The sequence below is a fragment of the Hippoglossus stenolepis genome, chromosome 9 (assembly GCF_022539355.2).
Source record: "Hippoglossus stenolepis isolate QCI-W04-F060 chromosome 9, HSTE1.2, whole genome shotgun sequence".
NCBI lineage: Eukaryota > Metazoa > Chordata > Actinopteri > Pleuronectiformes > Pleuronectidae > Hippoglossus > Hippoglossus stenolepis.
The window spans coordinates 19,975,258-19,989,231 of record NC_061491.1 but is presented as its reverse complement, the minus strand read 5'-3'; the positions used below and the strand labels follow the sequence as shown (position 1 = coordinate 19,989,231).

At 42.7% G+C, this 13,974-nt stretch overlaps 2 protein-coding genes across 4 annotated transcripts; one reads left to right on the top strand and one right to left on the bottom strand.

Annotated features, from left to right (window-relative positions):
* Window positions 1-412: 412 nt before the first annotated feature.
* On the bottom strand, window positions 413-6,779 carry znf131 (zinc finger protein 131). Of its 2 annotated transcripts, none has more exons than XM_035166557.2 (9): window positions 6,642-6,779; window positions 4,624-4,771; window positions 4,430-4,531; window positions 3,931-4,075; window positions 3,713-3,818; window positions 3,339-3,530; window positions 2,838-3,213; window positions 2,592-2,722; window positions 413-1,897 (listed from the first exon to the last, which is right to left on the bottom strand). In XM_035166557.2, exons 2-9 carry the CDS (start codon window positions 4,751-4,753, stop codon window positions 1,367-1,369), a joined length of 1,713 nt encoding a protein of 570 aa, XP_035022448.1. In that variant the 5' UTR covers window positions 4,754-4,771; window positions 6,642-6,779; the 3' UTR covers window positions 413-1,366. The 2 variants fall into 2 exon arrangements, with proteins under 2 accessions (XP_035022448.1, XP_035022449.1); XM_035166558.2 differs by lacking the exon at window positions 6,642-6,779 and adding an exon at window positions 6,418-6,538.
* Window positions 6,780-9,032: 2,253 nt separating this feature from the next.
* Window positions 9,033-12,682, top strand: LOC118115079 (selenoprotein P). 2 transcript variants are annotated; one of them, XM_035166021.1, is made up of 5 exons: window positions 9,033-9,167; window positions 9,760-9,991; window positions 10,384-10,596; window positions 10,696-10,813; window positions 10,933-12,682. In XM_035166021.1, the coding sequence occupies exons 2-5, from the start codon at window positions 9,789-9,791 to the stop codon at window positions 11,632-11,634; spliced, it is 1,236 nt and encodes a 411-aa protein (XP_035021912.1). In that variant the 5' UTR covers window positions 9,033-9,167; window positions 9,760-9,788; the 3' UTR covers window positions 11,635-12,682. The 2 variants fall into 2 exon arrangements, with proteins under 2 accessions (XP_035021912.1, XP_035021913.1); XM_035166022.1 differs by having other exon boundaries at window positions 10,933-11,607.
* The last annotated feature ends 1,292 nt before the right edge of the window (window positions 12,683-13,974 follow it).

Sequence of the window (13,974 nt, the reverse complement as noted above, 5' to 3'; positions counted from 1 at the left end):
CTTTTCAGTGTGACATGTATGTGTTTGCAATGGGCAGGGGTGAAGCTGAGATAAGTAATATGTGGATGTAATTCATTTCATGTCACATTTAGATGAATCTCATTCAATTGAACATCAAAATCCTGATGTAAAACACTTTTGGGAGAATGTCATCCCTGCGATTCCTCAACCAGCTGATGAACTACAAATAACTTTACAAATATAAATGCTAGACCAGCATATTCATTATATCAGAAGGGAAGACAAAGAGATTTTCAAGGTACGGCTCATGAGGATTATTCTGCCACTCCCTGATGTCCACAATAACTACTTTTGGCCACTATGGGTCAGTGTAATCCTGATATTAACACAACATTGTCTCCCTCAGTGACGGTTAAAGGTGCAAACATAGTTACAGATAGCTGTGTGCAGATAAGGTGCAACTTTAAATCGTTGGATTTTTATTGTGTTTCCGGTCATCTCATGTATTTGAGTCCGAGATTTGCTTTTCTCTTCAGCTTTGCTCTGGTTTCCAACAGATCCTGAGGGATATACAGATTCTGGCTCCACCAAATAGTAGCTGACAGTGCATGTGTTGTTTTGTGCTGTGCAGGTGATGTACAGAGGCTGAATCCAGTGACGTTACAGCTAATAAACCAAAAGCAAAGGGGAACAGCAGACTTGGATTCAAACGTCTGTGGGTTCATCACCATTCAGATTATTGCCATTTTATCAATTGAAGAAAAATAAATAATCAAACAAATTCCGAAGGTATAATAAAGACATTTAAAATGTATCTTTACCTCACTATGTCGATTTTTAAGACTATCAAGCTCTCTGAAGATGGATGCAAGACTTGTAGCCCATTCTGGAAACCAGTTTTAATTCCTATCTGACTTTTTCCTACAAAAACACCGTAAATCAATATGAAAATAAGTTTGAACACAACTGTAGCATTAGCACTGATGAGCTTCAGCACCAGGCAACAGCTGTTTTATGAGCTGCAACAGGGAACGTTTCATTCATTGTCAAATTCTCTTGGCAAGTGATCCAAAATATAAATCTGAGTTGAGATAAAGACAAAAAGAAAAAATAAACACACATGAAAATAAGTTGATGAAGCAGTGAAGTCTTCAACAATATGGGATATGATGGCCAACAGCTTTAACATAAATACAGCTTAATAAGCAGGAAGTTACTCATCTCTAAAAGTTCAAAGAGTGATGTTGCCAGGAACAAAGTCATTCAACATGACGGCGGAGAACAGAACATATCAAGGTGACGTGCTGGATCCTGCATGCAGTGTTCTGTATGGAAGCTCAAATGTCAGCTGCACGATAATGCAGCCATTCACGATGAGAGTGTCCTTCGAGTCATTTTCACATTCTCATACATCCACTGCTTGTTCTACTTCCTCGACGTTCACCATCTCCCCCTCCATCTCTACCTCCACCTGAGAGTTCACAACCTGCTGACCATCGACTTCAGTCGTGGTCACATGCACCACCTGGATCTGCACCCCAGCCTGCTTCAGTCTCTCCATGTCCTCCTCACACATCTCCGTCACCCCTTCGTCCTCCTCCACCACCACCGTTGCAGTCTCTTCCATCTCCATCATATCTACAGGCTCCACTGTGACGTGTTCCACCTGAATTCCGTCATCCAACAGGACCGTTTCAGTTCCTTCTATGCTCTGCGTTGCTAAAGCGAGGGCGGCGGTGTCAGCAGGGTCTGTAATGACCAGTTCTTCAGTTGACTTGCTGTCCTCAAAGGAATGGACATCTTTCAGGTGGGTCTTAAGCTCTTTAGGGTGAGTGAACCACATGTCGCACATGGTGCAGTGGTTGGGCTTGTCGCCTGTGTGGCTCACGAGATGGTCTTTGAACTGGTCCCAGCTGTTGAACACACTGCTGCAAACCTGATGGAGCCGGTAGAGGAGAAAACAATAGGACAAGGTCATAGACAGTCAAAGGAGCATTCGTCCCTGCTGTTGCTAGAATATTGGGCCAACTGTAGCGAGCATAAAACTATATCATTTTGCCAATTACTGGAGTTTTTTTTAATTACTTGGGAGTGGAAACAGTTTAACCCAACTCGGGCTGTGACCTCTGCCATCATTACCACAGTTTTTACAAGCATTTGCTTGTTTCACCTATACCTATATTTTATTTCCTATAGATGGAAGTGACACGTGAATCTTGTCCGTCATGCAGGAAAGAGGCTCAGGCCCACGATATTACCTTGGAGGCATACAGCCCTGGTTATCCTATTATTTCTCACACAAACAAATATTAATTATATTTATAATAGAAATTAAAACATTTGCAATATCTATTTACAGTCTTATACCCAAATATATGCTAATATTTAATATTAAACAGTTGACTGAGACATTCCCACTGTGAGATAGTTATCAGACATGCGTTTTCACTTTGATGCTGTTTACAGTTTATATTTTGTCAATAACTGTAAAATTTAATTTCCCAAGCTAAACCACCTCAATCTAAGAAATTGACAATACATCAGTATATACAGTATTCGAACAGTTTTCTACTGTAGACACAACACTGCAATCGAAGCGCTTGCTGGCCTTGATTCTGGACAAACTGTACCTGGCATTCATAGAGTTTCTTGCGTCCTTTCTTGGCTCCTGCCCCATTCTGACAGGCTGCCATATGGCATTTCAGAGTGCTGTTCCTCGCAAAATGCTCATGGCAATCTGGACACTCGTAAGGCTTTTCCCCTAAAGATGGACACGCAAAGACAGACACGTATCTCAGGACATGTAACAAGAGGCCTACGGGTCAAACATGACAAATTAGGGTTATATATGAGCTCATCCAGCTTTTCATTCTCACCCGTGTGCTTCCGCAAGTGCTCCTTAAAGTGGCCAAAGTGGTCAAAGTGCTTCTTACAGTATTCACAAACATGCACTTTCTTTTGGGGTTTCTGGTTTCGAGAGAGCTCCTCTGCATCAAAGTGAAACGTGCTGATGTGCTGCCTCAAGGCGCCCTCTCGCGTGTAGGGTCGACCGCAGTGGTTGCACACGTGCGGCTTTTCCAAGACGCCCAGGTGCGTTTTCAGGTGCTGTTTGAGGTGGTAGTACAATTTAAAAGAGCGGTCACACTTGTTGCATCGGAATACGTTGTCCACTTGTGAAATCTGGACCTCTACGATGTCGACGTTCTCCAACACCTTGGACGCAGTCACCGTTTCCTCCTGATACACGAGATCCTGCCAAGCACGAACACAGAAGTACAAACATTTGGGTAAATTCTTTCACATTTATAACTCCACAGCTTCCCAATTAATAAACCAAAGAAACAATAAAACAACCGTTGATGAAAAAGTGACAATACCTCTTCTATACCTCCCTTCTTGATCATATGTAGCGTAGGTTCCTCTTGCTGATATTTGCTAGTTATGTCAGCAAGAAGAGCCAAAGCGGAGTCGTCCGACGCAGCCTGGGCGTTCTTTGCTGCATCGACCACCTCCTCTAAACCCGAATCCTCCACCTCAATGCCCCCATCCCCGATCACCTCAATCTCCACCTGGAGAACATTGAAAATATTCAGTCCTGACAATGTAAAGGTCACTTGTGTTCAATTCCTACATTAGGCAGTTGAAACACCAAGAATTGATTTTTTTGTGGTGGAAATATGCACTACAAGAAAAACTATAAAATATCAGTCAATTGAATGTCAAGCGATTATATTATCTAGGTATCACTTACTGATTCTCCTTCCACCGAGGGTAGAGTTTCTGTGATCACATTAGACGTCTCTGCAATCTTCCTCTTTTTACCTTTGCTCTCTGCCATCACTGGTTTCTCATTTATCCTACAAGACAGAATTAGCTCATGTTGAGAGGTAAGAACATCATTATAACATAAATTAAACCGAGTGACACAATTCAGCTTCTTCAGGTGAAACATAGGCATTCAAGTCTCACTTGTTTTCCAGCGCCTTGATGGCTTCCTGCATCTGGAGGTATTCTGCAGCCTTCCACACATCGTACGCCTCCTCTTCTCCAGCTACAGCTAGTGTGGCCGTGTAGGTAAACTCCATGAGCTGGCTGAAGGCTGTATTGCTAACACCTGTTGGAAGATGACAAAGCAGCAGTGGTGAGTAAAAGCTGTTGCAGTGCAGAAATACCAGGGGGGGTTTAAGGTCATTTAAAAATGTCTCACAACTTCATAGTTTGTCCATCAGGGGGCATAAACAAATATCTTTCAACTGTAAAATGCTGCACTGGATATGCTTAGAAATAAAATACAAAGAGAGACAAAAACAGTTATATGTTTGCCTTTTTTAAGTTTTGTATCAGCAGATATATCTATTTTTTTAACTCCTTAATACTGATTGGTCTGTTCACATCAGCTCTATTTTCATTTAAGCATTTTAGTAGCCTTTCAATGCTTTTCTCAGAATTGAAGTAGAACACAGAATACCTTCTATCTCCACCAGTGGCTCCTGTGTAAAATCCTGGAAGAACGTGTGGAAAAACTGACTGCATGCTGCCAACACCGCTTTATGGGCTCTGAACTGGTGTCCTGCAAGAGATAGGAAACATGGGAATTGGAAGTGCTGCTTGGGTAATTTCTTAAACACATTAGAAGATAACCTACAGTGTATGACTACTTACCGTCCACGATTAAAGTAATGTCTGTGAACTGGTCAAGCTGCCGTTGCTCATTGAGTTTGTCCATCATGACTTTGTAATGTGCTGGATACTCGCTGCCTCCGTCCAGCTCCACCTCCACTTCATCCGCCATTATTCACCAGGTCCTCCTCTGCAGGGAACACAGGAAAACAACATCATGGTATTGCTTAAGAAAAGTAAGGTATCACTCAGACTTATCATTTACCAAGCATCTGAGTTACAGAAAATATTCCAAAGTACAGTTTTGTAAGGGCTGACACTAAATTCAACTCAAACCTAATTTTTCAACACTGTAGACCAAAGTACAAGTTCAAACCTGCACACGTCTTTAAGACTTAAGGGTTGTCAATAATATCAATAATTATCATCGATAGAAATATACCAAAGGTCCAGTATTTATAGATACAACACTTGCATATTGTGCGGGGACAACACATAATTGATCCACCTCAGATTTGTACAATATGTTGCTGTTGTGTTTGTAACTCATATAGAAGAGTTCAAAACCACAGCGTTCACTCAGGAGCCAAAATCAGTCTGATAAGATTTATTTGTATCTTTATTCAAGCTCTCGTCATACTTAGATACATACAGTAAAAAGCATAAAACTGCTGCAACTTTCTACACTTTTCCATTTTGCATGACCCCGCTTAACATTTCCTTTATCTTCAGGGATATCAATCTGCCCCATGAGGAAGCACAAGTGATTGTGAATCAATTTGACCTACTTTGGTGCAAATGAAAGTGACAACAGGTGCAATGGAGAGGCAAAAAGCAAGACAAGCCCCAAAAAGGGAATGGTTTTACATGTGGTGGCCACAGACAGTTGCTCTCTCCTTCTCCTTCCTGACTGATTCTTCTCTAGTTTAGTGCTCGGCTAGTGTCCTTGTCACTACTGGTAGCATGAGACAGTACCTGCAGCCCAATCAGGTTGCACAGGTAGTCCAGCTCGTACAGGATGGCACATCCATACATGCGGACGCAAGAAGGTTTGCTGTGTCTCACGGCACAGTCTCAAGAGCATGGACGTTGTGTATCGGTGCATCCAACACAAAGTACCGGCACAGACTGTCCAGGAGCTCACTGATGCCCTGATCCAGGTCTGGGAGGAGATGTCCCAAGACACCATCAGCAGACTCATCAGGAGCAAGCTCAGACGCTGTTGGGATGTGGTTTTGAATCCAGCCCTCAATGGGTTAATGATTTTGGTTTCCTCATTTTGTTCTCAACATATTATACGATTTACATCAGTAAAGATTTTCAATTCAATTTGTTCATCAAGATTTGATTTGTGATTTAAGTGTTCCCTTAATTTTATATATATATATGCAAAAACATTTGAAGTTTGGATCAATGAATGTAGATGTTTTCATTTGTTAAAATTTGACATGGCAGGAAAAAAGAAAACAGCATAAAGTTTTTAGCTGTGTAACCAGAAATGCATCACAGCTAACAGAGTTAGACATTCAAGACTGACTATGGAAGAAGTCACATCTTCTTGAATCAAAGCAAGAGCAGCGATCAAGAACATAACACCTAAAATAATCAGCTCAGGAAAAGCTGAGTGAATTCAGAGGAGGGGTCCTGAGATACAACATGGAGAGGTGGGACTCTGATTCAGCCCCTGGTCCCACACATGGGGCAGATTAAGGGAACCTGCCTGGCTAACTGGTAGCCAAACTAGCATAACACACAACTCCGCAGAGCAAAACAAGCCATTTCATAGACGCGATACGTGTGTTTGACCACAGCCCGACTCGCCGGGGCCACCTGCACCTGTGTGACGGGTTCGATCCTGGAACACGAGCGGAACTCGCGTGGTGAAGCCCCCCCAGTGGAACAGGCGACGGGCCTCCTCTTAGCACGCTCGCCATTTCGCGTTTTTGACAATCAACATTACGTCATCAAACCGCGCATTAAAATACACATTTCCCGCTCGTATTTCCTCGTTAAACCCGCCGCGGTTCAAAGTTCGCGTGGAAACACGTCGGTTCACTCACCTGGAGTTCAGTCACACGCGTGTTCTGCCACAATATTCCCCGCGACGCATGAAGCTCGCTTCTACACTCGTCGCTCCATTAAAAAGGGCGGTCGTTCCTGTCTCTGGCCTCAGTTTCCCACAATCCACCGCGAAGTCAAGGACGCCGAGGAGCGTTGCTTGGTGACAGGTGTTTACATGTTCGAGGGACCCGCTGCTGGGAGACAAGGAAAAGTGATCCTGACCAAAAAGAGACAAAAGTCTATTTACAACACATTTCCATCCGTAGTTACTTCTCTTACAGTAGATAAAATGTTATGTGCCATTGCAGAAAATACCATTTACTTCAAATAATGTATAATGTGAGGTGGAGCAGTGTTAAATCTGCTCCTGTTACTGATTAATGATCAGATAAGATAAAATAAAACTTTAACAGTAACAGTAATATATTAAGTGGAATAGAACACAGTGGATAAAACAATAAAGAGTTAAGTCTAACAATAATTGTAGAAGTGTATTGTTAATTAAATAAAAATATAAAGTGTATACAGAGTCATGCAGAAACTGTGTCTAATAGTAAATTAGAATAGAAATGAGAATAAAATAAGCACTAAAAAAATATGTAAGTCACATGAGACGGAGAAACTAATACTGAACAAAGTGGCAGTAAGTAGAAATAATAAAAGGAGTAAGTAATATCGAATATTGTACATAATATGGAATACTGCAGGTGATATTGAAATAATAAGAGGATTTTTGCACACAAGTGGTAATGTTATAATAATGGTGGAAGATATATTGAAATCAGATTATGTAACAATGGGCCACTGCACAAATCATGGAATGATTAAACAGTTGTAGAAGTTAAAACCTGCAGGTTAAACTGAGTCAATGTCCAATGTCACCATTTGCAAGCTTGAATTACTTTATTGGTATATAGTGCCATCTTAACATTATGAAATCAGATCATCTGAAACGGACTGATATGTCTTATTACTGTAGGTTGTTCGGGTCAGCGTGTTCTCATGAGGGCCACATGATGAGCACGGTGTCAGACGCTGTAAATGAGTAACACCGGGTCACAGAATAAACTAAGTCACCTTATTCTCTGTTGTATCAGATGGCTGCTACATCAAAGTCATCACGTATCACTGCACCCACTGCCGACCTCGACCCGGTGGTGTTTATAGATACCTTCATTTATTCATTTTATTTTTATTTTTTTGTACTTGCAACTTTTATATCCCCTGCTGTAGCTTTAGTTATTAGTTGACTCCCACTAATGGGATTATTTTCCCCAGTGTGCGATACTGCTGGTAATTTCCCTGCTCTTGTCATTACATACCGAAGAGGAAAACCATACTACCAAGTCAGCAGCTGCAGAATGTGTTCCTAACAGGACCCCTTGAATCAGGACAAACAGCTGTTTCCACCTGTCTTCAATACTGGCTCAAATATATCACTTTGTGAGGATTTAACGGGGGCGAACGCTTGGCAGGAACATCCTCAACTAAATCCACACAGCCTGGAAATCCACATGGAGATGAACAAACACTAAAACTGTCACACGAATAAGCTGGAGAAATACAAAATATACTGCAAATGTGGTTGTTGTAGGCCTGTAAGATTATCTGATACCTGGGCAAGTGAGTGTCCATCCACTCTGTGGAGGTGTGTGCTATAGTTTCAGATTAAAGCGGATGTCCACGTTATGGTATTTGAATTCCTTGTTAAAGTCGAACACTCCACTGGTATTTGACTCTAGTAATCTGAGACACAGTGACCTCGCTGCTCTCAACTGGACATGGCCTATATCTGCAGACAGATTCTCAGCATGGGCTGTTTGCAGCTTTTAAACATACTCACAGTTTAATGCAGTGTACTTAACAATTAAATCCTTAAAACAAGATTCAACAAGAATTAAGAATAATTTGGAAAAGCACCTGAAGCCTAAGGTTAGTTTATATGTTGGTATTGTCCTACTTCCTCTGTCTGTGTATGTTAAATTGTAGGATACTTTTACAGGACAAATGTCACTTGTGCATATTGAATGACTCCTGTTTTTTGTGTGGATCTTGCAGAAACATGCCAGCACCAATCAGATTCCTGCCCTTTGTCCCTTTTCACTTCCCCCATTCTCTGTGCTGAGAGAAGTTGCACAATGTTCTTAGAAACAGATACACCTCTGTATAATATACTTAACGCGATGATGAAATGCTCAATTTACAAGGTAGATTCATGCACTTTCTCCAGGCCTATCAAATCTTAACCAGCCTTTATAAATAGGCAACTTCCCCCTCGCACCATTCCCCTGCAGGAATTTGTCAAACTGCCAGTTGCTACCAAACATTTTGTAATGAAAAAAGTTGGAGAAAAAGTGTAGGCATCAGCAGTCCACTGCTGGGACTGAACTTTGTCCTCCTTCCTGATAGCAAAACAACAAGCAGAGTATAAAAGGGGGGAGCAGCGGGGGCAGAGGCTTGTTTTTGTTCCTGGAGTTGCAGCAGCGAAGAACTGAGCAGAGGGAAGGAAACTTTTTAACCAAACGGTATGTGAAGGAATTCATTCGATTTTATCCAGTTACTCAAAATGCAGTGAATAATGTGACAAATAAATCTATTCGTAAGTGGATACAAGCAAAAACTTAGAACCTAGGGGGATTTCGCAATTCAGTGTGTCTGAGCTAGTCCTTGACGCAGATGTGCTCGCACCAGTCACGAAACAGTTGCTTACTCTATTCAATATTTCCTGCTGTCATGCATGAGGTAATACATTGCAGAAATATTTAGACTTCCTGTCGCACTACATGTTGTTTTATTGTGTTTAAAAGTCCAAATTTGTATAGAAACAACCCAGATTTACAAACCTCTAATAAACTGCTTTGTTCAGTCTACTACTTGCACTGTTTTCCTCATTTAACCATGTCCAGTCAGAACTTGAGGGAAAACAGGAACAGGATTCTTAGGTTGATTTGGACAATATAAAAAGGATAACCCTCCTCTTGTGTTTTGCACTACTATCACTCTTGTCTGCTGAGTTTGACCAATATCTCCTCCGTCTTTCTCCTCTCGCCCTCCTCCTTTCCTCCATACTTCTCCCTCCTCCTCACCACAATTCCCTTTCTCCTCTGTGCTCAGCAGACTTGGGGCAGTGAGGAGGCACCACAGTGATGTGGGTGAGCCTCAGCCTGCTCCTCTCTCTCTGCCTGCTCCATGGGGGCGGAGCAGAGAGTGACGGAGGTGGGCCTCGCTGTCAGCCGCCGTCATCGTGGAAGATAGGGGAGGTGGAGCCGATGAAGGAGAGGATGGGCCAGGTGACAGTGGTGGCCCTTCTGCAGGCTAGCTGACTGTTCTGCTTGGTGCAGGCTTCCAGGTATTTATTTGCCCATCACGTGTTCAGTCAGTGTCAACCCTGACCTCTTGTCCTGCTCTTTTGTTCATTCAAGATCAAGCTTGACATGATGTTGCACCCTAGGAGTCCTACATCTGTGGCAAAGCATTTCATTCTCACTGCTTGGTCAATCAGAAAGTGTTTCAGAAACCGTATCAGATGAAATATAGGGTCAGTTACATTTGATTCGATGGCTCGTTTTGCAAGGCCTACCAATTTGTCAGCAAGGTGAAGCAAACACAGATCCATCCCTCTGAGGCAACTCTTGCAAAGTTCACTTGAAGAAGTGCATCCTTTTCATATATATTTGTAAAGCATTTCTCCCAGAGACTGATTTTTAAACTCATGGTCTCTGATTGCTCTTCTCTGAACAGAGTGGACGGCCTGCGCCTGAAGCTGGAGAGTCAGGGCCTGAGGGATGTGACCTACATGGTCATTAACCACCAGGGGGAGCAGGCACAGCGCCTGCACACCATGCTGGCACAGAGACTATCAGGGAACATCATCCTGTACAAACAGGAGGAGCAACAGCCTGATGTCTGGCAGACGCTGGGGGGAGAGAAAGACGACTTCTTGATCTATGACAGGTGTGTTACTGTAGTGGATAGTTCTCTTCATTCATTTTAACCTTTGTAATCTCCATAGATATTCAACCTCCCCATGTTTTCCTATCATCTCGCCCTCAGGTGTGGCCGTCTCACCCACCACATTTCCCTCCCATACTCCATCATCGGACAAGGTCATGTCGAGGGTGCGATCAAAGATACCTACTGCAAACGCATGTGTGGGGACTGCACACATGAGGTAGATCATAACTGCATGAATATACATCAATTTAAACAGTGTCATCAGATAATGTGTTTGTAACACATTAACTCAAACATGGACTCTGCATAAGTTCTCCCCTCTCTATGTTTGTACAGAGCGCTGAGATTCCAGAGGAGTGCAAAGGGAAAGCAGATGCACAGCCTGATGCAGATGCTGCCCCAGCTGTGGAGGAAGACACAGGACATGGTAACGGGCATGGTCACCATCATGGACATCACCATGGTCATGACCATGCCCACCATGGGGATAATCATGGGTTTCACCCCCGTGGCGTTGGCCATGGCAATGGTCACCACCAAGGTCAACACCATGGAAATCATGATAACCATGACCATGGACAAAGCCAAACTCAACAAGATCTTAGGCCACAGGGGCAAGAGCAGAATGGTCAGGTGTTTCAAGGGCAGCAACAAGCAGAGTTAGGCCAGATGCAGCAAGCAGTGCACATGCAGATGCCACAGGAGGCCCATGGAGCCCATGTGAGGCCCTGAGTACCAAAGAAGTTGAGTTGAAAATCAAAGCACAGCTGACAGGGGACAGCAGGCTCTGACAACGAAGCCTTTCCTAAGGTCAGCTGATGCTGACACTGACGCAGGCTGTTTGGGGAAGCAGGGAGCGAGGAGCCCGTCGGTCTCTGACACTGTGATGAGGCGCTGCCCGCCTCCTGACAGTGACACGGACTGATAGGCGATGCATCCAATAATGTTAGGGAGACCTGACAGTGACGCTCGCCTCCTGCTGACTGACAGCAGCCTCAGCCAGCCCAGTGACCCTGACCCCCAGGTGTAGTGAGCTGAGGATGAGAGCAGCTGTAAGCTGACTCTGATATCAGCCTCATATTAACATCTGCTAACAACACCACGGTCAGGTGCACTTTTTACCAACAAGTATTACCCTGGGAAAGGGCGGGGCCGTCCCTGACAGCATGTGTGATAGATGAACAGAAGATGTCCAACATCCCAATGAAAGATAAACACATGCCTTAAAACATGTGGTGTGTTTCACCCGTCTCAGCATGTCTGTCAGTGTGTCGCTCCCATTTTTTCTCAGGAGTATACGTGGTTATCATATTTGTAAATTGCCTTTTCCAGTTCGCTCTCCATCCTTTATGAAACCAGGCGCAGAAACTACGCTCTAGTGGCGTCTGTATGAAATCCGGCAGGAGAGAGAGGAGAAGGTAGTTAGGGAACATGATAAGCACTCAAAATATTTTATAATTAAGTATGAGAGGATGTTTGAAGAAACAGAGAAATGTGATAGACTCTGCAAACACAACAAAAATGAATGATTAAGAGGGAATAAGATAAGATGATATCACAGTAACATCATATTAGGAGAATTAAATCTGTAGTCTGTAGTTTTTTGGGGAAACCTGAAAGCACAAAACATGTAAAAGCAAACCTAAAAAACTTCACATCAGCGACATGTTTATCTGTAGGGCCTGATATCACTGTTTTTAAGCACATATAATGGCAGTAACCACTTCTTTTTGTTTTGCAAAGTCACTTGATTACACTAGTGTATCTCTTTTCAGCTTTCAACGTGCACATTTTAAAATGACATTTCTTTATTTTGCATTTACTAGACTTGTAGGCTGCAAATTGTTCATTTATACAAGGCTTGTTTAAAAAATAAAAAAAATAAAATGCTCTATTGTTTGGGAAAAGACAGAAAGAAAAAGAGAGTGAAGCGATGAATGAATGTTGGAATACATTCTGTACTTAATGACGGTTTCTGTGGGAAGGTCACGATCACCCTGAAAACCTGATGCCTGCACAGAGAACTGTATTGTGTTAATGTCGTCACAAATGCAAATGAAAATGGAATAAAGATGGTTGAGTTGCAGCTTTGGTTTATGTGTGTTTTCTTGCCTAAGTTCAAACAATAGTTAACAGTGAAAGTATATTTAAGAAGTGTTAGAAGAACTGTTGTCTGGGGGGAGTTGATGTTGGTGGGATATGGCAACTGTCCTGCATGTGCCTGAGAAGTTAGACATGTGAATCAAACAAAGCAGGGGGATCATGCTACCCCAATAACATACCAGTAATTCAGAGCTGATGTCTCTATGCCCCTTGTTGTGGTGTGTATATGATACAGGGTTTTTCCTTGGAATATATAGAACATGTATGTGAAGGGTGCATTTCTAACTCGTACTCATATTTGTCAGCAGGTGGCGCTAAAGGTCTACAAAACAAACCAGCACCACACTCTCGGCTGTTGAATGAACTGTCCTCCTCACTCACCCTTTGCAGGTTTAACACAGACTTTGACACCTCCACTAAAAGGAAAAACCTCTTCAGCCCAGACGATTGAGTAGTTTCATTGTGATGAATTGCTGCAGCAGTTTCAATAATCAGGTGTTGTAGCATCTTTCTCCATTTCTCTATGTACAAAATAATGAATCCAGTGGTTTTTACTACCCTGATTCTGCATGTACATGCCTCCCACAGTCCAAAGACATGCAGACTGGGGTTAGGTTAATTGGAGAAATTGACAGGAGGTGTGAATGGTTGTTTGTCTCTGTATGTTGGCCCTGTGATGGACTGGTGATCCGTCCAGAGTGCCCCCCCCGCCTCTCGCCCAATTTCAACTGAGATTGGCCCCAGCCCCCAACGACCCCCAAAGGACAAGCAGTATAGATGATGGATGGATGAACGTGATTAAAAAATGTCCATCCCATTTAGTCAATTACGGTTTTGCATATTTTGATTCCTCAACTACAGAGGTTGTTTATGACACGTACACACTCATACACTCAACACCCTCTTCACCCAGAGTTCTCTCCCCTGAGAAGCTGTATGACAACTGCAAGTGAAATGGACTTCATAGATAATAAAGATAATCCATTCATTCATCCATCCATCTATCCATCCATCCATATGATGGTTGATAGAGTGTAAAACAATAAAACACTTTTTTTAAAGTTTTGTTTTCATTCTATTTAAATAAAAACAATCCATTTGGTCTGTTTGTGTTTTTATGTGCTATTAAGAATGGCCTTGGATGTATGCAACACTAAATGTGCCACCAACCACAGGAGGAGCATCTTAAACCTCATGTTTTAACACTTACATCATGAAGTCAACATCCAGCTCAGAACCTGTGAAATTGTGTCCAGGACCTAAAGTGTAACACCC

Coding starts and splice junctions, on each gene's coding strand:
- znf131 (XM_035166557.2), bottom strand. CDS start 4,753: ATGGCGGATGAAGTGGAGGTGGAGCTGGACGGAGGCAGCGAGTATCCA. Junction 3,531..3,712: donor CCTCGGTGGAAGGAGAATCA/GTAAGTGATACC, acceptor AATGTTCTCCAG/GTGGAGATTGAGGTGATCGG. Junction 3,214..3,338: donor AGAAGGGAGGTATAGAAGAG/GTATTGTCACTT, acceptor CGTGCTTGGCAG/GATCTCGTGTATCAGGAGGA.